This window comes from Drosophila ananassae, chromosome 2L (assembly GCF_017639315.1).
Source record: "Drosophila ananassae strain 14024-0371.13 chromosome 2L, ASM1763931v2, whole genome shotgun sequence".
Classification (NCBI taxonomy): domain Eukaryota; kingdom Metazoa; phylum Arthropoda; class Insecta; order Diptera; family Drosophilidae; genus Drosophila; species Drosophila ananassae.
The window spans coordinates 18,328,579-18,350,970 of record NC_057927.1 but is presented as its reverse complement, the minus strand read 5'-3'; the positions used below and the strand labels follow the sequence as shown (position 1 = coordinate 18,350,970).

Below are 22,392 nucleotides of genomic sequence, written 5' to 3'. Positions count from 1 at the left end.
ATGGCTACAATGTCTAGTAAATTGTGGCCAAGAGGCCCTTGGCCATCTGCCAAATGAAAAATCCGGGCTTTACTCAACTGATTAAAATATACGCAGGCAGAGGCTATCCAATCTTTTCCAATATATGATGAAAATACTTGCCAGGCTTGACACTGATACCAAGAGGGAAAAATGCTTTATATTTTATTCGCAAAAACATTTAATTTATTTCGCCTTTACATAGTTGTTAACTTAAAACTTAAACTGTATATACATTGAAGTTTTTTGGGAGAAAAGAGGGAGTAATTGAGATATGCTTATGCTTTGCGGATGCGGTTTCTTGAGTATTTCGTTAAATAAGTTAAATTTGACTTTTGTGGCCACTGTGGTAACCATAGAATTCCGCGAAATTCGCCACCGCCTCGTCAAAGGTTTCTTAGAAACTCGGTGAGGCATAAAGCCAACTGGTACATTCCATAACTTCGATCCAGGACAATCGTAATTGACTTCACGGCCCGGCGATTTCGCTTAAAGAGGTTGCGATCCACTTTCGACTATTTTCCATCGGGTTGTTATTGGGGGGGTTATTCTGTGCTCAGTCTTTAAAGTCAACTGTACGATTCTTATGTATTTCGTGTGCATACTCTATACTTTATGCTTGGTGTCTGTGTTTGTGTGAGTGTGTGTCTCCGTGTGTGGCAAGCATTTTAAGCCCACTGTTATTGTGGTTTCCTTCTGATTCTTCTCCATCCTTTGGCTCCTTGGCCACCTCGCCTCTTGCCATCCTGCATTGACTTTCGGCCCTCAAACTGCCATGACTTAAATTTTGTATTTCAGTGTGTTTCCTGTGTACGTGGGTGTGTTTGTTGTGTGTGTTTGTATATGTATTTTTAATAGCCCAATTTTTTCAAAGCCTTCAGGTCTACATCGCCATAGTAATCCTCGCTGTAAAAAGGAGAAACGGGAAGTATTAAATAAATAAAAATTCCTTGTTAAATAGCATTCAAAGTGAAATTTCGTTTTTAGAGCTTTCCTTGGCCTGGCTCTGATTTGTTTAATTAAATTGTTTTGTCTTCTGACAGTCACGCTCTGTGGAATTTATGCCATGCATGTGCTATATTTGTAAGAATTTTTTGGGATGTGAGTTTGAGGACTTGGTTGACAAGTCGACAGAATTTGATTAGGCACCGCAAAGGGATCTTATCTTTCTGCGACTAACTTCTGTTTCATTTTTCCCTTAGGACTGGGTTTTTGTTGCGGCCCGACTGCCGGTTTGTGTTGTAAATTGACAAAGGAAATATTTATTAAAACCGTAATTAAAAATAATATAGTTAAAATCCTGTTACGAGCACTGTGGACACGAGTCGCTGCCCCCCGCACACAAGGATTTGTGGCCTGGCCAGATAAAATGGAATAGCACAAACAGGCATCGGGCGGTGGAAGGAGCGGAGGAGCGTAAAGCAACAGGACGTCAAGGATTAAAAGACGCTAGCTGGTTTGGCTGCTGCCTTCTGGCCGCAATAACAACATTATCAGCGAACAACAAATTGCCTTTAAAGCGCAGGCAACAAGGACAAGTGCGATGGCGATGAGCTGGAGCACGCCTCTCGCTGCCAGGACATGCATGTCCTGTTACTATATCACACTTGAAGAAAACTGTATCACAAATTTTCCTACTTTTCAAATAAAAATAGTTTCGAGGAGAAATAAAATTTCAAAAATCCTCTGACGGACAACATGAAATAAATTTCACATATGTCAAAGAAACTTTTACCACTGGCATGCTTTTTTTTCAGTGACAGTTAACTTGGCTTCATATAAAATGGGCGCTGTATGTGGGGATCTGGGCAGCGAATGACAAAAAGCGCAAGGCTATTAAATTAAATTAAATGGAATTGACCAAAAACCAAGGACAGTACTGGGTTCTTGTTGAGAAGTCAGCACCATAAATGTTGCGGCTTATTCGCCGTCCAGATGAAGGAGCGATTCATGATTCTAAGGGCAGTGGCTGTCATGGGGGGTAAGCTGCAAAATATGGCTCTTGTTTAGTGGACCAAAATTGTTTTTCCTTTATTTACTTTTCTAATTTTTTTTTTAGCAGCTCTGGATTAGAGCTGCCCGCCCTACGTTCCTTATATAATATATATTGACAAGCAGTGGTCAGCTCATAACTTTTGCCGCAGCAAGCTAACCTGCTCTCAAGTTTTATGTTCTTTCTGTGCGTTTATATCATCATTAAAATTAATTAGAGTCAAATGTTAAAAGGATTTCATTGCCAGGACAGTTCTAGGAGAAGGATGGAGGTAGTAGCGAGGTATCCATCAGGAGTTAGTTTTCATTACTCTAACTGGAGTCGGTTTGGTTTGCTAGAGAAATGTCATCCCGCTTGGTAAGTGGCAGCTGCCAAGTTACTTTAAAGTCACAGAAAATAAACTTTTAATAAAATACTATAGAAGTGTTTAAGAAAAAAAATGAGCCCCATCAGTAGTCCAATAAGTGCATAAGGTAAGTTAAACTATTTTTTTTGTACAACGCATTCATGTATGTTACGTTTGCCAAGCTGCGATCTTGTTGTTTTTGTATTCAGCTAACCTCAGTTGGCCGCAAAAATAAGCAGGACATGCAGCCAGCAGCGGAGAGTCTAGTTGCTGGAAGCAACTTTTAATTGAAGATTGCTTACTTGCTCCACTTAACTGCCATGCACCAGCAGCAACAAAGGCAGCCAGAGAGCATTCCAAAATATATTAAAGTAAAAGATGACATCCAGCGGTTAGTATGTGGTTCCCTGTGTTCCCTGGAGCAAGGACAGGGTGCAGGAAAGGCATTAAGAGCTGAGCCAGGAACAACATCAAACTGAATGGATGCAGGCGACTTTATGCTCACATTTGCCCCAAAAATTCCAAGAGCTCTTTACGCGGCTTTCTATGCCAAAAAGAGCTTATTCGACACACAAAAAGCCATACATACTACGAGTGTATACACATACCCCCAGCCGAGCCAGGAGAAAATGTCCTTTAGCCGCCCAACTTGTGCCTTGAGTTTGTATAGTTTTATAATTTTTATTTAATTAGTTTTAAAACTTTTTTCAGTGTGCGTCTGTGTGAGTGCTAGCCATAAATGCGCACAAGCACAGGTTCACCCACACAACAACAAAAAAGGCAGACATTTTTCTGCACATAATAAACAAATTATAATTATTTAAAAATGTATCTTACAATATTTATTAGTTTATAGATTAATATATTTTACTCTACTATTTAAAAAACAAAAATTCTTCATTAACTTTAATATTTTCGCTCTGTGCTAGGCGAAAAGTTAAAGTTATCGGCTTTTATGAGTTAGTGAAGGCAAAGGCGAAGCCCTACCCTATTTTAAGCCCCATAACTGGGGAGCCTCCCTTCGCCTTTACCGAGGTGCCACTGCCCAAGCCGTGCCCTTCCCCTTCTTTTCCCTTTTCTGCCCCTGTTCCATTTCCCTTTTTCCTTAGACCCCCGACTCCTGTGTATGTGTTTCTGGTTCTGCCTGCAATTGTGTTGATAATTTGAAAATTCATTTAAAGTTTTTGTATCGCGTTTTTGTTTATAGAATCTAATGAATAATTAACAAAGTTCTTGTGCATTTGAAAAGACGTCAGCGATGGCAACGATGGCAAAGACTTCCTGGTCGTTACGAAATGCCAGCCAACTTTTCATTTGCGGCAAATATGGCTGGCGTTGCGAAAGTTTCATGTTTACTTATTATTTACAGACTCTAACGACAAGTCAGGAAAAAAAAAATTGGGAAAACGTTCAGCATCCGCACACACAGACATACCACAAATTATAAATAATTTACGGAAAATTCTATTTCCCCAAAACTTTCGCGACTGAAGGGCTCTTTAAAATGATAAAAAGTTAAGAAGTTAGGTGATTTAAAAGTGAGGATGAAAAGAAGTTTGTTTTTTTTTTTTGTTTATATATTTTTGTTTTTCTTTTTTTTATGTATAAAATAAAATTATAAGCTTATAAACAAGGATCACTTAAATGTACAAATCTCTAAAATTTACGCTTCATTTTGAACGATTTCTATCATTCTTCGATGTTCTTCTCTAATTTCGTTTACAAAATTTTGTGTCATTTTCTGCGAGCCCAAATTTGCGTGGAAATTTTGATATGTCTTCATATTTGTTAATCAAGGTTTTTGGAAAACGGAAACACAAAGAGATAGCAACAGGTTGACTCAGACGAAACGAGAAAGATTTATAAATTAGAAACACAGTACGGAAGTCAACTGAGAAGTACGAAAATGGCAGAGATACAGTTTTTGATGCGTTTCGAATTAGGATTTGATGCTGGCTGAGTATTTTCAATTTCTTTTTGTGATGTGATAGGATTTTGGCAGGATGGTTGGGAACTAGGGATCTGAGTTGATTGATCTTGTTGTTTTGTTTTTGTTGGGGTTCTTGTTGTAGTTGTAGTTTCTGTTTTTGTTGTTTAGTTATTGTTGTTAAAGTTGTAGTTTGTTGTTGTAGTTGAATTTATTATGTTTATGAGGAAGAGGCAGCTTTGGTTTTGGGCGCGCCCTTAGTGCGACCTTCACTGTTCAATCCAGCTAGAAGCTCGCTCTTGCGGATGCTCTTCAAATCCAGATCGCCGTAGTAGTCCTCGCTGTAATTGTAAATGGGACCAAGGTAAAGAGATATGTCAGAAAAGGGCAGAGCAATGGATATGTGAGATGCGATATGTATTAAGTGGACAGTGGATAGTGAGAGTATAGAGTGTATGAGAGGAGTGTTTTCTGTAGTTCTGGGTGCTTAGTGGTGAAAGCGTTGCAAGAATTAAGATGTCATCATCTGGATTCTACAGATCTAACTAAAGAAATAATTAAGTTTTCTTTATTTTGGTATTGTAACCTCGACCTCCTAATTCTCTTTAAGCTGTTTCGGCTATGAACTCTTTTGCGTGCAAAGCATATCAAAATCAGGTGCCAGTCAAGACAAAAAACACAAAAAAAGGGTTTTAAACTCACCATCCGGGAACATCCTCGGGATCCTCGCAGTTTCCAGTGCCATCGCTGTCACCAATCTTGAAAACTGTGCCGATGGGGCAGCCGTACTCGCGGGCCACGCCCTCCAGGCAGATGTAGTACTTGCGGCAGTCTTCGGGGTGGGCGTGACGCGAGAAAGAGCCAGCGTTGGCCAGCTCACCGGCGGCAGGGCAGGAGAATCCGTTGGCAACCTCTGCAAGAAGGAGGGTAAATGATATAGTCCAAGTAAATTATATAAAGAACTTCCAAGACATACCTTCGTTCTTGCACTCTGGAACCTGATCGGCCCACATGCAGACGCGGGCATCGCGATCGTAGGCCAATCCGGGAGAGCACTGGTACCTGGAGGGCTCGCCGTTCCAACAGTTCCAGAACACGTCGCACTTGTTCTCATCGGGGAAGATGCCGTAAAGGCGGGCGCAGTGGGGAGTGGTGATTGGGGGCTCTGAAATGGAATATTTCAATATTAATATCTTGATCTACGGCTGTATGTGATTTTAAGCACTTACCCAACTCTGTGCGATCACCGCAGTCAACATTGTGCAGATAGTCGCAGTTCTCGGTGAGGTATTTGGTGTCTGTGGCATCGAAGGCCAGACCATTACCACAGGTCTTCAGCTCAGAGACGCCATTGTCGCACTTCCAATATTTGTCACAGGATGTATCATGTGGATAGAATCCGAAATCATCAGGGCATTTAAAGCTACTTTGGGCCACAGCTGAAAAACAAATACAAATTATTAGGTTAGTTAGTTACTAAATTTAAATGTATATTGCCCCTTTTACACATTGCAGAAAAATATAAGAGACAAAGTAAGGAATCCCGCATAGTCTCAAGCCAAGCAGATGGAGATACAGATATACACGTATTCGTGAAGCTGAGTTTTCTTATTATGACGGCAGGGAGCGGACGACAAAGACGACGATGATGATGACGCTGGGCACGGCCATTTGTCATCTTGCCCAAAAGGCATTCACTTTAAAAAGTCTGATGTCTGACGGAGAGACGACGGTTGCCAATAAATCTCGAAGACAACTTTCAGCACAGGCAGACACACACGGATCGCTGACAGCTCAGGGCCAACTGCATTTACTTTTGTTTCGTGTTCTGTGTTTTTCCTTGGTCCTCTCTCTCGTTTTTCGGGTATGAAATTACACCGAAACCTGCCACAGAGAGTTGAAGCACCTGAAACCTGACACCAAGGACTTATTCCCCCTCCAACTCCAGCTTCAGCTTCATCTCCATCTCCTTGTGACCTCCCATGTTTTTTTTTTTTTCGCTGTTTGTGCGGCATCCGAACTCAGTGCAACCACAAAGCGTAACGAACTAAATTGCATTTATACAACTAACTAATGCGGTATTTGTCGGCACTAGAACGCACTTTCAATATATTTGGAATGGAAAATCAAATGGCAGCAGTCAAAAAATAATTACCCACGTGTAAGTTGGCATTGAAAGGAATTCCTCGCAAAATGAACAAAATAACTCGCTCCCCGCCGGGAGCCCCATGTGTGATAATCTAATTGCAAAGCCACAGAGTTGCGGTCACGTTTCATTTCCAATGTTGAATGTTCAATCAGAAGTGCGCATCGATTGCCTAAGCCGTGGGCTCTACCTCTACTATACTGAAAAATCAACTGAATGAACTGGCTAGGGAGCCAGCATAAACATCATGCAATTTTCATTTGTTTGTGTGTAAACTAATCAAATATAAAATTTTAGATGCATTCATTCATTCAGTGATGCAGTTTCCAATCGCCCAAGTATGCGATACTGAATCAAAACGTTGCCATTGGTAAAATTATATGTGGAGTTTAATTAAAAACATCAATTTTCGCTGCGTATTTATTTTTACGGAATAATCGCAGTGCTGAGATACAAATTTATTTTCATATACTGTACCCGAATAGCCAATATGATGGTTGGCTTAGTCAGTCATTTAGCCATTTTCGAAACGCAAAAACAACATTTCTGTTTATTCGATCTGCGCTTTGAATTTGTTATTGTAATTTTTTTAATTACGCAGTTTGTTCGAATTTTGATTTAAATTTGGCTTTAATATCGCAGCTGGCCCGTTTGACGGACTTAATAAATTCGAGGAATTCCAATTTATTACCGTTTATTGTTATGGTTATCTTGTGGCGGTGGGGGCTGGCTGGGCAGTCTGTGACATCAATTAGCAGGGCACTTCATGGATGGAGCACAGCCATTCCCGAGCACTTAGCCAGCCAGCTCAGCTAACATTCACCGGGTTATAATAACTTTGTTGTGCCAACGCGACCGTTGCACCTGCAACTGTGCGGAAAAAGTGCAATCTGGCACTGTTGCCATTGTTGCAGCCGCAGGAATGGACCGCAACCCTAATGCCTTCGCACACAGACACATGCTGATTGTGCACTTACTGTGCTGTGTGCACTGTGTGTGCTTTGTCGCCACATGTTTTCCGAGCAATTACTTAGGCACCTGGCTCACAGTGCGTATGTGCTATATTTCGCCAAGCCTAATGTTGCAGTAAGCAAACAAGGAAACTATGGGTGTAATCTTAAACTTTCAATTTTCTCACATTAATGTAGAGAAGGGGATAATTTAATTGAGCGCTTTTAACCAGAAATTTAATGAAATCAAAGAGTTTCAATGACTCATTCAACGGATTCTTGTATGCAATTAATTTAAAATAGATTTCTGCGAACTATAATGCCTTTCGATCACATCACGCGCCACTTGCCCATTATTTAACCAGAGTTGAGGTTCTGTGGACATGACATAACATCCAAATTGACGTAGAAAACCGCAAGAACCAGCCAGAAACTTCTGGCTAGCGAACGAAAACGAAAGCAATACCCAGACTAGCCCACATTCTCGATTAAAAACCGGTTCGGTCAGATTCAGATTCTAGACCAACTACTAACCCACTCCGAAGTCTGGGGTCTGTGGACTGAAGCCTGAAATCTGGGTGTCTTTTGTTCTCGACCATGCCGGCCATGCCGCCCGGCACGGAGCGGCACACCTTGGAAATAAATAGTTTGGCCGGCATGCCAGTGCAATACTCGTATACGGATAATGCCGACCGACCACGTGAGCCAGGGAATTATTTATAAGCTAGTTAGACTGATTGCCTGGTGTTGTATGTTATTTAATTTACTGTTTGGCCATAATTGTTTTATCTATCAGCTCTGCGAGCTTAATTACATTTTTTGCTCCTTTGGTGCAAACAATGCGGATGGGCGGTGTCTATGTTCATATGTATGTGTTGTATGAGCTGTGAGTCTGTTTATGCGCATTTAAATAAAACAATACATTTTTATTGACATTTTAACAGTTCAACCGACATTTGTATTGGTCTTATTGGTTGATTGCACACCATTGCAATCTGACTGACCCCCAGTCGCTGTACCAATAGCTGTTTATCATTTGTACATCCGCTCGTCCATTAACATAATCATTTAATTAACCAAAAATGTACACAGACCACTCGCACAAATTACAAACTTTATTAAGCGGCCTAGAGGATGTGGCAAAAACCCGATATAATGGAATTAATTTATGTTTCACTTAACTGACAGACACTGTCAAGATGCAAATACAGTAATGCAAATAAATTCATAATTTGAAATTAACAAATGAATGCGTTAGCAAATTTTCAAATTGCATATGCGTTTTCAATAATTCATTGCCGTATTTTGTAATTAGATGCAAACACCCTGAGACTGAGATTGAGCTGGCCCCCCTCCCATCTAGGGAAAAGTATATTTTTCGGGCTGGTTTCTCTGCCTGCATTCCTTATCAATACTGCTTTGAATCCAACTCTGCTTTGTATCATGACAAATGGTGACAAATTCCAGCTCAGTTGTCAGCCCATAAATACGAGTATCAAATGGTCGGGAGCAATGACCTGGGCATGGGCTTTCGACGTGGCAGCTAACATGTCCAGAAGGACCTCCAACTCATAATCGTTCCTAGCTCCTGCTGTTGCAATCTCAGGTTGCTTGTTTTTGTGTGGCACTTGTTGGGGGAAAAGTACAAGTATGTATCTATCATTTGCGGTGGCAAATTTTCTGGCCTGTTACTGTGGCTCTCCGATGGCTGGTGGTGTTATTTTTATCGTTGTTTGCATTGTTGTCTGCCAAGGCATTGCCGCCGTATAAATCAAGAAAATTGCTGACATTTAAGCACGTTTCGTTGGGGAGCCTTTTGGCCTGCTTGGTATTTACCCGGCAACAACAGCACTCGAGCATTTCCGCTAAATGTTGCTGTTGCCGTTTCTGTTGGCGTCTTCCAAAAACAGTTTTTGCATACGGCGCGCCGACAACATCGTAATGATATTTAAATATTTACCTACATTGTTGCCGGCATGCACCGTATGTGGGTTAATCTGCGTTTGAATTGTTTTGTCTATTGTTTGTCTATTTGTTCGATAGTTGTTGAGTTGGGAGTTGCAGTGAGAAAAAGGTATTAATATTCTCAGAAGAATGGTCATGCTGTTACCGCCATTCAATCATCATCTTTATGGCTTTTTTCCTCAGTGCTGAAGTGTCTGTGCGTCAAAGCTTTGGCTCAAGGCATCGCCATCTCCAATAGTTTCGACTTGTCACAGATTGAGCAATAAATCCGTTTAGACCAAGAATGCAACTTAGCCCCTTTACATATATTTACCATTGAATAGATATGATTTTTTCAAATTTAACGCATCGCCGATGCCGCTTTTTGGGAAAATTGATTTGCAATGCCTCGCGTGCCCCGCCAAAAGTGGCATGCAAATTGAGTTTTAAAAGCGTTGTGTTGGCTTTTCCTGCTGTTGGCCATAAATCAGCATAGATAGCCAGCTTGTATGGCTGTGTGTGTGCCCTAATGCAACCTATACAATGCCAACAGGACCACCCGTCCCTCCCATCAGTTGCATGTCGACTAAGGCCCTTTTCATTTGATTTTGTTGCCACAAAATAAAAACTTTTCAAGCGTGACTTGCTGCTGTTGCCGCTGTTTGTGTGCCTGCTGTGTGGCAATAGAAAATAGCAAAATTTATTTTGTATGTCTTTTGCCACATTCTTTTTTTGCAGCTGCGGTTTGGTGTTAGTTTTCTATACCAAGCCGCAAGGAAAAAAGAAATAATCAAAAGTCGCAACAAAATGCGGAAATTTATTGTGTGCGGCTCCTGTTTTCTCGTTTTTCGGAAATCTTTGGAACGCTTAAATTGTTTATAGCTGTGATTAGCATGCTTGTTGTAACTTTTTCGACCCCCGAGATTTAGCCGGAATTTAGTGGCCATTGGCCAACATTAAATTCCGGCATTCAAGCCGAACACAAACGAACAAGTAAACAGCCAAGTGGCTGGCGAACAAATGAGCAAGTGCCATTGCATAATTAATGCCAACTTGAACTTGACAATGCTCGGCGGCTTTGCATCGACATGGGCCCATTAAAACATTTATGTTTCGGCCCGTTGTTAACTTTAATAACTCTGAAATTGCTCGTAATTAAATATTGAGCAGCAAAATTGCTTTTGCGGCCATGCACGAATTGGCAGCAGAAACGCAGGCACGCAATTTGCGAAAATATTTTAAGTTGAATAACCAAAAAAGAGAACGGGTTTTGGGAGCGGCTTCAGACATTGCGTAGTTAAGATTCCCCAGCCTAGCCCACCATCCCATCCATTAAGCATCTTTGTAGCGTTAATCTAAAAAGCATTTCAATGTCAATGTCAGAATTCGGCACTGGCCAGTGATTTGCCAAATTTTTGTTGCTTGTATTTTTTGATTAGTTGCCACACCTCTTTGGGGTAGTTGGAATTGAAATTTAAGCAGAAATCCGAAACGGAGTGGTTGGCGCTCCAGTTTCGTAACCGCCTGGGATTAGATAACCTGCAGCTCGGCCGCTCTGCAGCTCAAATCTAAATATCGCTTACAACACAGCCACAGATCGGTTGCAAAATCGAGCTGCAACGGAGCCAGACGATCGTACATAGCTGTTGTAACTTCTCCCAGCTTTTTAAGGCGGCGTCGATGAGGTAATGAAATCGAACCGCACCAATAGATGCGCAGATACATCTACAGGCAGAGATACAGATACGGATGCAGGTACTGAGTGCCACATCGAAAATGCATCTAATGTGTTGGCTTCGGCCTGTTTGTGTGGAAAATGCAAGCTAACGTGCCTGGGTTGGGCCAACTTGCTCAATTACATTTCCCTCCGGCCTAGCTCATCGACTTGGACTTCGACTACGACTTCGATTTTGATTTCGACTTCGATTGCGAGCTTCGCTTCGATTTTGATGCCAGGTAAAAGTGGAGCAGTGATAGTTGATTTACTCGTCGTTGCACAAGCACACTCTCGATTTTTGCACACTAACTTTTCAACACAACACTCAAGTGTCCTTCATGTTGCGCAAGCGGAAAAGTGGTTTTCTTTTTCCTTTCCTCTCTCATTTGAAATTTGAATTTTTATTTGAAATTGGATTTGGATTTGGAGCTGGAGTTGGAGCAAGTGCTGGATTTCTGGACTGTGGACTGTTGAATTTCACTTAGCTAGCTAAAGATACATACCGGCTCCGAATAATGCTACAAACACGACGAGAAACTTCTTCATTTTGCGAGCGATTTGTGTGCGTTATAGCTTGTTGTTGCTATTAATTGTTATAACTTTTAAGGGGCCGTGAGACGGAACCGCACTTGAAAAAACTGAAACTGAAAACTCGGCTCAAAAACCCGCTGGTACCGACGACTTGGAGTATGTGTGGCTGCCTGTTGGCGCGGGAGCTTTTTATACCGCTGCGCATGCGCGACGTCGCGAACAATCCGACGCCGGCCGTGGCAGCGACGCCGGCGCAGATGGCCGCTGAGACAGCGACATTGCAACGGTATATTCGTAGCAGCCATTTTTCGGTATGGCCAAGTAGCCGCTGCCTCTCTCTTTCACTCTCTCTCACTTTTTCGACTTGTTTTGTATGCAGCAGGCGGTATTAGCGCCGACAGCGCTGTCTCAGCCGCAGTTGCTGCCGCTGCCACCGTCAACGCCAGCGCTGGCGTTAGCGTTGGCGTCGACGTCTATTGTTGTGGCCCAAACCATTTGTCAATTGATCTGCCGCGCTGCCCGCGCTTTGCATTTTTCCTTTTCTTTATTATTTTTATGTACCCTGTTTTTATTTTTTGTTTTTTAGTTTTTAAGGTGGGAGCTGCAAATGGAATTTTTGCCCGAAAGTTCAGTTTTCAGTGCACTGCGAGTGAGTGTGAGTGTTAGTGTGTGTGTGTGTGTGGGCCAAGCTCACAGCCAATTTGTATCTGAGGGTACGGCATCTTGCAATGGAAAAGATAGTTAGATTCATGGCTGAACTTCACCTTTTTTTCTGCTTCGGAGTGAGTCATGACCGCGGAATTTTCTAGCCAATTGGAGCATAGCGCATACGCCACATGGGCTAAAAGTTAATCAACTATACTACCATGATTTCCTAATGCGACGGTCAACCGGTGTTCGTCCGTCCGGTGGCAATGCAATTTAAATTATGCACTACTCAGCCCCCACCCTCGTCCGTCGCCATCCCGTACAGTAAATAAACAAACAGCCAGACCATATAGCCCATAGTCACTCAACTGGCTGGCATTTAAAACAGGCCGTCATCTCGAATGCAGTGCGTGCCAGTAAAAGGTAGGCCAGCCAGTTGTTGTAGCTGCATTTTATTTACTATTTTTTTTTTATCATTTTTTCCTTTTAATTTTCGATTTTTTTTGTAACGATTAAAAGTGACCCAGCTCGGCGGTCAACGGCTGCCACTCAGCGGCGCCTTCGAGTGGCAAGAAGCTAAAATTACAAAAAAGCGTGCAATTAAATGCAAGAAATGTGATTCAAGGTTTCGGAATGCAGGAAGAATATGAAATTACAGTCAGCGACTGCTGCAGAACAATTACAACAAGATTGTGATGGCAAGTCGAACTCGATGCACAGGGAAAATATTTTATAGGCATTTTATTCTTTGAATTGAACAAAAATATAATTAATATAAAATCTTAACCTGTAGGTATATGTAGTTCTATGAATATACAATGTTTTTATTAGCTTTACATTCAATAAAATAAACTCACAATATTACGTATACGTAATATTTAATGTTAAAGTTTTCCTGTATTTTCCAATCAATTTTCTTTCTATCCATCTTTTGATAATTCCATGTACGCCCATTCTTGGTTTTTCTTTCCGTGTTTCTGCCGAGTTCAGTCGAGTTCGCCTGAGTTTAGTCGAGCTCTTAGGTGGCTGCGTTATTGAAGTGGAGGCTAGAAGACTTGCGACTGGCTGCCTACATGCCCAGACGGCGAACCAGTTTTAGAAGTGCAAAAGCAACAGCAGCAATCCAGGCAGCAGCCATTGCAGCAACAACAATCGCAACTGCAACTGCAACGATAGCAGCAAAAAGCAAACTGAGCCACCTTGTCAGTTATGCTTTCGCTTTCAATAGCCACTGCCGCTGGGTGTCGCTCTATTTGCGGCAGTTACTCATAGCCAGCTAAATTTTTTTTGTTTTTCTTTCTGGGTTTATTACTGGTTTTCTTTGTTTCAGGACCTGAGCCTATGTTTTTGGGGTTCTCCTAGGGTCGAGAAACTTGTTTGCCACACAGCTGTATCTGTCTGTAAATTTTGGTTCTTTTTTTGGGAATGCAACAAGGCGTTGCCATCAAATTGAATGCCAAATTATGCCAGAGCAATCTGAAATTCTGCTAGCCAGTTAAACGCTGCTTAAGCCTATCATAGTAATTTGTGAACGCGAAATTAAAAATATGTGAAAAATGCAAAAATTGCATCAGATTGCCTGGAGATTGTGAGTGGTTTTAATTGTTGATTTTTGCAGGCCATTTGTGGGTGGGTGCGGCATTTCAGTCTGCAAACGCCATCGCCATCGCATGTGCAACGCGGAAGAAAAGTTGTTTGGCCTGCCCCCAACCCTCCGATTCGCGCCCCTGTCCGCCAAACTAAAATGTAACCACTCTCCACACGTGGTAAATGCATGCCATTTGTATGATATCTTACAGATACAAAATCACCGAGCCAAGAAATATAAGTGAGTGATTGTGAGTGCTGGTTAATTTTTAGTCTGGCTTATTTGGACAAGAACCCGCTTGACGAGCGAGCATTTGGCAAGTGCACTTGTGAAACGGTAATTTGTCGTAAAGTCGAGTTCGTGACTGGAATCTTTTGAATCACGCACAACTGCAGTCTGCAATTGAAGGTCCGTTAGAACGGTTTTTATGTAATTAAGCCTATTTGAATATGCGATGGCTCTCTGATTCACTCCACCAGCGACCTAGTTTAGTGGGTGTGGTGGAAAGTTAGGCCGTTAATTGCTAGGGGAGGCTAGGTGTCACTCCCATATCATCTGTGAAGGTGGAGTGAACAGCAAACGCAAACTAAGGTTACATGCAAATGATACTAAGATAGTGACAAGGTCTAAGCCCGATTTGACCTAGAAAAATATTGTCGCCATATTATTAACTCTATATATATATGTATAGATTTATTTGAGTACTATTATTTTGTAATACATTTTATAAAAATAACCATTTAAATACATAATCGTCTCGAAAAAGTCATTGAATATGTCACCAATTATTTTAGACTTTGTGTTAAGTGATGACCTTTACTTTAAGCCCAAAAACTCCAGACCATCCTGCTCTTTAGTTTTAGCAACAAGATAATTGTTTAGCAAACCTTAGGCCAACTTCACCGTCTGGACAATTTACTCAAGTGTTTGCTCACCTTGCCTTCCGTTAATTTTATGACACTAGCTTTATGACAGCTGATGGCTGTATCTTTACATAAGCCAATTTCGATTGCCAACCCCTCGGGACCGGACCTAGCACGGTGGTGACTGAAATGCCTCGGGTCAGTGGAAAACTGCAGCTGAAACTGCAGCCGCTAAGAGTTTTATTCAAACGTAACGGCATGATTTTAATATATTGAACAATAGCATTTCTCATTTCACAGTTTACAGTTTTCATTTATTAACTAATTTCGGATTTATGTAATCTGTAAAGTGGCAGGCCTCAGTCTGAGACTCAGTCTCTGTCTCGGCCGATTACACGCAACCACAATCCGAGGTCAATGATCAGTGAAATTTACTTTCAAAATCTGTTGAAAAGTGCTTACTGCCAGAGCTAATGTTTCGCCCCCTTTCGAGTCGGAAGCTTGAGATATTACCTGTGAGATTAATTTGTAAGATCAAAAACTTGAAGAGCTCAAGAGGTAAACAGCTGAAGAGCTGTTTTTGGGTGTTCCAAAATTGGGCACAGCTTCAGGCCCAACCCCTGCCCATCGTCATTTTGAACATCATCATCATTGGCAGTTGGTAGTTACCAGTTGGTGGTTGGCAGTCGGCAGCACACACCTTCATTAGGCGGGCTGCATTTTACCACACTTGAAATGGCAACACAATGAATAAATCTGCATAATTAATTCCCACCTAACAAAGATGCCGAGTTAATGAGCTGGATGCTTTGCACCGAATTGAAGGCAACAAACACGCACAGGTTGTTGACTTCTTCAATGTTTCCCCCAGCTCACTTTCGATTTCGGCTTCGGTTTTGGCCAGATGTTGGGCACACGTAAAATCCACATGCCGCCTAGATGTATTTTTAATTATGGCCATTTCACGAGGGACTCATCGCACCCACACCCCGTGGCACTTGAAATACCACAAAACCCGTAAAATATAAAAGCAGCAGCAGCAGAAGCAACCCCGTTAAGTGGAGCTTTGATTTGCATGCGAAATGTGCCAAAAATTGCACAACCCCCGCCGCAATAAGTTGATGTATTTTTAATTATATTTGCCAGGCCCAATTTGTAAATGTCATTAAACGCAGCTGGCCTGCATTTAGTGGCAAGTTCAGTTTAGTTCCCCAACTGAGCCAAGGACACAAGCGAACCCATTGTTATCGCACCGAACATCTCACCGCTTTTATCAAAAGGCCCGGTTAATGTATAAAACACGAATCGAATCGAATCGGCTCGGATCGGATTCGATTTTAGTTTCAGTTTCTCACCCATAAAACACTGTTGCCAAAAAGAAGACAGCGCAAAACGAATGAACGCACCCTGGCAGAAACTGGGTTATAACCTTGAAATCTTGCATACAAAAGAAACGCTTAAAAATTCCAGCTTCTCAACCGAAAAAAATCACCCAAGGCGGGAAAGAAAGCCAAATTAATGCGACAGGTCGCAGCCCTGCCAAAATTTATTCAAATCTATGCTGTCGGGCTCAATGAAAATGCTAAACACTGGCTATGGGATTGGATCGAGTGGTTTTGAAATCGCAATGCCAGAAAAATGCGACGTGTCTTGCCAAAGTTGCAGCCAGGCGGCTGCATTTCAAATTGCCAAAGGTCAGGCCCCAGTGCATCTCCACGCACCTCCAGCTCCAGCACAGTCCAGTTTATGGCCGGCGGTGATGCTGATTGTGGTACTGGTGGAGCTGCTGCTGTGTGTCGTCATCGTTGTCATCGCGGTTGCCCCACCGAAAGCCGTTTGGCAACCACTTGCGGGACGGGCCAGAAAACAATTAACTATATAACGAAAATTTGTTCAAATTGTGACTGTGCGAGAGTGAAAGAAGAGAGGAAATCGAAAACTGGATTTATAATTTTACGGCCAAACACGCAAGAAAACGAGCCAAGGTCATTGCGAAGAAATTGTGAGGGGGAAACATGCACAGAAAACAATTTCTTATATTTTAAGTCTCTCAAAGGTCCTTTAAATGAGGCTTTCAAGCTGAAAGCCGTTTTATTTTACAGCGTTATTTGAATTTAATGTTTATAATTTATAGGCACTAATTAATACATTATACATTTTTTTGTGTGCCTTGGATTCGTGGAAGTGGAAGCTGTTGTTTTTGTTTACTATTTGTCCAATCTGGCAGAACCACTTTAGAGCTATTTGTTGTTTTGGCCACTTGCAATTGCGCCGATGAAGATCTCTTCACTGGACTGGGATGATGCGACGTGTTTTGTTAAACATGTTTTGCTTATTCGCGGTGCTCGATACCCGGTACCCGAGTCCAATTCCGAATCCGAATCCGGTTGCTTAAAAATGCGTAAAGTGGGACGATGTCGCTCCTTTACAAGCCAGTGAGCCAAAGCAGAAAAGACATTATTAAAAGCCCCGACAAGTGGTCGGGCAAAATGCCAAAACAAAAACGCAAAATCAATTAACAGCATTCAATAGCACAATTCCATCGAGTGATGGTAGTTGGTGTAAACAGTTGTGCCCGGTTGGCAGGTGTTGATCAATAAAAATGCAACTGGGCAGTCGGCCCATCGCTTACGATCTGCCTGAAACAGTGATTGTTGCGTAATCCCGCCGGAGGTTCTTTGCGCAAGCGATTCAGAAAACTTGAACTACTCGCCTTGATTAGGGCTCCCTTATCATTCCCAATATGCTCGGCAGCTTCAGTTTGAACTTGATGCTGAAAAATTGGGTTATCAGTCTCTAAGCGACTAAGGTTTCTGATCACTGAAAAGAAACATGACAACTAGAAATTAAATAACATAAAAACCATTTTAAAAATTTAGCAGTAGCAGATTATTTTATTAAGAATTTCTTTCTCTGCATAATTGATAGTGAATATGAGGTGGTTAATTATTTTTTGGCGAAGATTCAGTATTCAATCGAGCATAGAACGCGACGAAACTTCCGGAAAACAAATAAGTCTTTAAGTCATGGAGTTACGAAAAGAAGTCCTAGTTAGCTTTGGGCTGTTGCTTCTTGTGGTGGGTACAATTGCTTATGAAAAATGAAAAAATAATGCTTACTCAATACAAATGACAGGTTGAATGTCTGGCTTTACTTAATCACGAAGCTGAATCTATTAATAATTGTGTAAAAAATTATGGAGGACTCACTCCAGAGACAAGCGAGAGGCTGTCGCGATTCAAGGAATGGTCAGAGGGCTATGAGGAAATTCCGTGCTTCACCCAGTGCTACCTCAATGAAATGTTTGAGTTTTACGACATCCAGACGGGTTTCAATAGGACAGGTGTTATCAAGGCTTTTGGAGAGCCAGTCTACAACGCATGTTCCCCGAAATTGCAATTGCCTTGGGGTTCAAGTTCCAGTAGTTGCACTCATGCCTTTGTGGGATTTCATTGTCTGACAAAAGTAAGTAGAAAATGTTTAATTTAAGTTCTGATTGTAATCTAATGGTTCAATCGCTTCCCCAGATGGAGGGCCACCCATTTATGCTGATTGAAGGTATGACGAATCTCGCTCCGATAGCCAAGGAAGCGATGAAGGACTGCCTACAGGCGGTGGATCTGCAAGAATGGGATCGCTTCCAGGCCTTTGCCGGTTTTCCAGTTTCTGAGCCAATTCCCTGCTTCACCCGATGCTTCCTTGACAAATTGGGTCTCTTTGACCAGAAAACGCGACGCTGGAGGGTGCCGGCCATGCAGCAGCGTCTGGGTGTTCCCGCCGAGGGGTCCCCATATGGGCAGTGCCATCGACACAGGGGCCGCAATATCTGTCAAACTTACTACAAGCAGTTCACATGCTACGCCATGGCTAAAAAAAACGAAAATGTATCCTAAAAAAGTTGGGTCTTATAAAAGAATTTTAGAAAAACTTGAATAAAAGAATGTTAATTCTTAAAAAAAAATAAAATGTTAAGCTTTTAAGTCGTTTATGTGTTCCGTATGGGCTCTCTTATATTTATAAAATTTATGAACTATATATTATCAATTTTATTATGAGATTTAATGATTATATAAATGAATGCGTTATTAATATTAAGTATTTTCCTTGCTCTCCATCCCCAAGTGATTTCCGTTGAGACGCTCCCAACACCTGTATTCCTGATACATCCAAGAACACTTGTTTGACGCTTCTTTCCTCTCTTTATCGTTTAGCCGGCACTCACTGTAGTCCAGATCCGAGTGGGACTTAATTTCATCGTGACTAGGACCAAAGGCCTGTTGCCAGTTTGACAACCGCCAGTTGCCATCCAAGTCGTAGAAGCCCATGGCATCTGCAAAGCATTGGAATAGGCACGGAATTGGCTCCTTTGGCTTCAGTTTGCTGTACTCCATCAGCTCCACATTGGTCGCATTCAGTTGGCGGGAGCACTGCAGCATGGTGCTCAAACTGGTGCCGGCATGCAGTTCGGCCTGCTTGAGGCACCGCAGACCCCTGTACGCGAAATCGCATCCGTCGACGGCCTTGCGGCGCAATTCAAACCGGCAGTAGTTGTACACATCGGCACCCAGGTCGTCGGTCAGCTTCTGGCCCTTCCAGCGATTGCTGTTGATGTCGAACCAGCCCTTCTCGCTGGCTAGACACCGCATCAAACAGGGAAGCTCCTCGCGCGTCCACGAGGGATACCGCTCCAGCTTTTGTAGGTCTCCGGCTATCCGCTCTGGGGTACTCAGTTCCCGGAGGCACTTCTCCAGCGTCTGGGCATCGGCCGCCAGGTCGGCTAAAACCTGTGGTAGTTTTGAATATCAGTTAAAGGGCTTACCCGTGAGATATACATATATGCATTCTTACCTGACTGCTGAGCAGCAAAGTGACCAACAAAGTCCCCCACGGAAAACCCATCTAACTGCGGGCAATGCACAAGCCAAACTACGAGCTACGAAAACATCCGCCCGGCGGAGTCAATGATCAGTGGCCGGGGATGCAGCGGAGGCGGAGGTTATCGGGAATCCGGAGATAATGCCCGCGGGTTCAACGAATGCCAGTTCAAGCTCCGGAGAGTGAATGCACAGTACAGAATAGAATTAAATTTAATTGAATAGAGCGTTCCACAGATGGGCCTTGGACTAGGTCAGTTCCGGGCATACGTTATTTTGAACAGTGTATTCCGTATTAGATTTAATTATAAGAGAATTGTATTATACAAATACAGTACCGTTTACTAAGCTTTATGTTAAGAATATTTCTTTGAAAATATGGTTGGAAAAGTAATACGCTTTCTATCAAATAATTCTTATCAGAAATGTTTGAAATGCCTCCTCGTGATTTTCCAATTTATATATAGATTTCTGATTATGATTTTTATTTATATTTAAGCAGAGTCAAAAATAAAACTTTTTATAATAGCAAACATTCTATATTATTTTGGTTATTTTTAGCTAAAACATCTTTTATGGAAAATTATTGATAAATACAAAATTATAAACTCAAATATATGAAAAATGAAAATGCAATCCAGGTAAGGGTTTTTATTTACAAAAACTATTATTTAAGAAATAAAAAATTATCACATTAAGTTAGGCAAAGACCTTGCGCACCACATGGCGGTTGATGGGCAGCCAGCAGGAGAAGACGCGGTTGGCCCAGGTGCAGACGTCCGATTCGGCTTCGTTATGGTCGATGCACTTCTCCAGGCCATGGCGGACCGATTCCAAGTCCTTGTGGCTCTTGGAGGTGAACTGGTTGATCATGGTTTTCTCGTTAAAGCCCTTGCTTTCGGTGAATAGACCCAGCTTCTCCACGAAGCATTTAACGAAGCAGTTGGTGCGGCGGTGGGTGGGGAATTCGTAGTTCAGGTACTTCTCGTAGATGTCGTCCGGCACATAGAACTCCTCGCGGCAGTCCTCGAAGGCCTTCTCGGCATCGTCGTGGGTCTTCAGCTGGAACTTGGCCGCCGTCTGCAAAGTAAGTTGAGGATAAGGTGTCGGCTCCATCAGCAAGGGCTACCACTGGGTACTGACCTGAGAAACGGCTAAGACGGCGAAGGCAGCGATCAGGAGGAGCGTGTGGGACTGCATTTCTAGCTCGAACGAGGGCTCAGGTGCGAATGTGGCAACGGGTCGGGTCGGCGACTAAGTCAGGCCAAGATTTTCCATTATCTTTATATGCTCTCGGCTGTGGTCCCACACCAATATACAAATCTCGCATCGGACCACATTGTGAACCGGAGCACTTACAGTAAGGATTTTCAAATAGAAATTATCATTGGTTTTAATAATATTATATTATATTATAAATAAATTATACATACAGTTTTTGTACTTTTTAATGATTGATTTAATAGTTCCTAATATCAATAGTCATGTTAGCCAAGGTTCACTGTGATAACACGCCAAACCCGTTACTGACAAGTCCGCCCGCTGGTGCGGTGGTGCGATGGTACCGCCTGGTGGTTAGCTCTTGTTGTGTGCTGATGTGGTGCCTTGGTGGTGCGGCACCCTTGCGTCAGTTTGCTCTAAAAAAAAACTAAATACGAAACAAACAAATCGGCTAAGTGAAACAGTCGCAGCAGCGGCGGAGGGAAACTGGAAACTGGTTTATCTGAAGTCGGCCGAAGTCTACTCCGCTGTCAGCCGCATTGTTGTTGGGCCAAGTTGGGGCCTGGACGGTTATATAATCGGCAACGGTGCGGCCGTATAATGGTTACGTTTTGCTTAAGCCAATTAAACGATTTGTTTTCCTTCCACAAATTCACTTGGCCTGTGCCACACATTTGCAACCATGCCCCATGTTGCTGTGAAAAATGTGCCTCAGCCCGTTTGCCATTTATTGTTTGGCTGGCTGTCGTTTTTGCCTTTTGTTTTTTTGGCTCTGCAGCAAATTCTAACACCTCGGTGTCAGCATGCTGCACACTTCCGCATCCCGGACAAAATTTTTTCACACTGTTATTCGCTCACCTGCCACAAACACGCTCGCGTCGACTAAAAAATAAAATACTTTGTTTGTTTGCCGCTTTTTTGTGTCACGCGCCAGCTGCCCCCGAAAATAAATTAAATAAATTATTCAATTGAATTTATTTATTACCGACCAATTTGTTCGCTCAACAGACTTTTGCATTTGTGTAATTAACGGCAGTTCGTGGAATATTGTGGAATATTGTCCACCTAGCAAAGGGCCTTTTAGGCCAGGTCGGAATTTGTGGAGCTGGGTCGAAGTGCCTGCCCAGTCGACCAAACATCCTGGCCAATATTTCCCCGACTCCCACGTCCCTTAGTCCGACGGGCAGAGTCAGTTTTGTTTGCCCTTTACTTTCGCGGCATGTCAATGACATTGGCTTGGGCTCTTGAACCCATCTGAGGAAATGCACTACCAAAAATATATATGTGTACCTCGTTTTTTTAACTAAAATATATTTAGAAAACTTTTCCCAAGCTAATGTCGGATATAAGCAATAATGGCACCCCAAGGACATACTAATTGTTGTCTTTTATTTATCTCAATAATTTTTCAAGTGTGTTTCGGTTTATTGGCTAAATCAAAAGTAAAAGGTCCCTTAGGGTCCAGCCTTGGCCCACGTATTGACTTTAGATTATCAGAAGTGTAAACTGATATGCTCAACATGTGAAAGCCATCTGGCAACAAAGTTAAATAATTGGCAGATTACTGTTGACAGCAGCCTAAAGGTATTTTACAATTTTTTTCGCAAGTCAAACTAATAAGATTTT

At 42.3% G+C, this 22,392-nt stretch overlaps 2 protein-coding genes and 1 pseudogene across 3 annotated transcripts; 1 reads left to right on the top strand and 2 right to left on the bottom strand.

Annotated features, from left to right (window-relative positions):
- Positions 1-181: 181 nt before the first annotated feature.
- Positions 182-11,770, bottom strand: LOC6501400 (protein obstructor-E). Of its 2 annotated transcripts, none has more exons than XM_014911537.3 (5): positions 11,545-11,770; positions 5,514-5,723; positions 5,261-5,449; positions 4,987-5,197; positions 182-924 (listed from the first exon to the last, which is right to left on the bottom strand). In XM_014911537.3, the coding sequence occupies exons 1-5, from the start codon at positions 11,585-11,587 to the stop codon at positions 870-872; spliced, it is 708 nt and encodes a 235-aa protein (XP_014767023.1). In that variant the 5' UTR covers positions 11,588-11,770; the 3' UTR covers positions 182-869. The 2 variants fall into 2 exon arrangements, with proteins under 2 accessions (XP_014767023.1, XP_001955179.1); XM_001955143.4 differs by lacking the exon at positions 182-924 and adding an exon at positions 4,136-4,625.
- Positions 11,771-17,211: 5,441 nt separating this feature from the next.
- LOC6499164 lies at positions 17,212-18,637 on the top strand. Its single transcript, XM_001955142.4, has 3 exons — positions 17,212-17,748; positions 17,807-18,136; positions 18,199-18,637. Exons 1-3 carry the CDS (start codon positions 17,698-17,700, stop codon positions 18,562-18,564), a joined length of 747 nt encoding a protein of 248 aa, XP_001955178.2. The 5' UTR covers positions 17,212-17,697; the 3' UTR covers positions 18,565-18,637.
- Positions 18,638-18,639: 2 nt separating this feature from the next.
- On the bottom strand, positions 18,640-20,837 carry LOC6501399 (annotated as a pseudogene).
- Positions 20,838-22,392: the final 1,555 nt, after the last annotated feature.

Coding starts and splice junctions, on each gene's coding strand:
- LOC6501400 (XM_001955143.4), bottom strand. CDS start 11,587: ATGAAGAAGTTTCTCGTCGTGTTTGTAGCATTATTCGGAGCCG. Junction 5,724..11,544: donor TGTAGCATTATTCGGAGCCG/GTATGTATCTTT, acceptor TTTGTTTTTCAG/CTGTGGCCCAAAGTAGCTTT. Junction 5,198..5,260: donor TCCAGAGTGCAAGAACGAAG/GTATGTCTTGGA, acceptor TCCTTCTTGCAG/AGGTTGCCAACGGATTCTCC.
- LOC6499164 (XM_001955142.4), top strand. CDS start 17,698: ATGGAGTTACGAAAAGAAGTCCTAGTTAGCTTTGGGCTGTTGCTTCTT. Junction 17,749..17,806: donor TTGGGCTGTTGCTTCTTGTG/GTGGGTACAATT, acceptor TACAAATGACAG/GTTGAATGTCTGGCTTTACT. Junction 18,137..18,198: donor GATTTCATTGTCTGACAAAA/GTAAGTAGAAAA, acceptor TCGCTTCCCCAG/ATGGAGGGCCACCCATTTAT.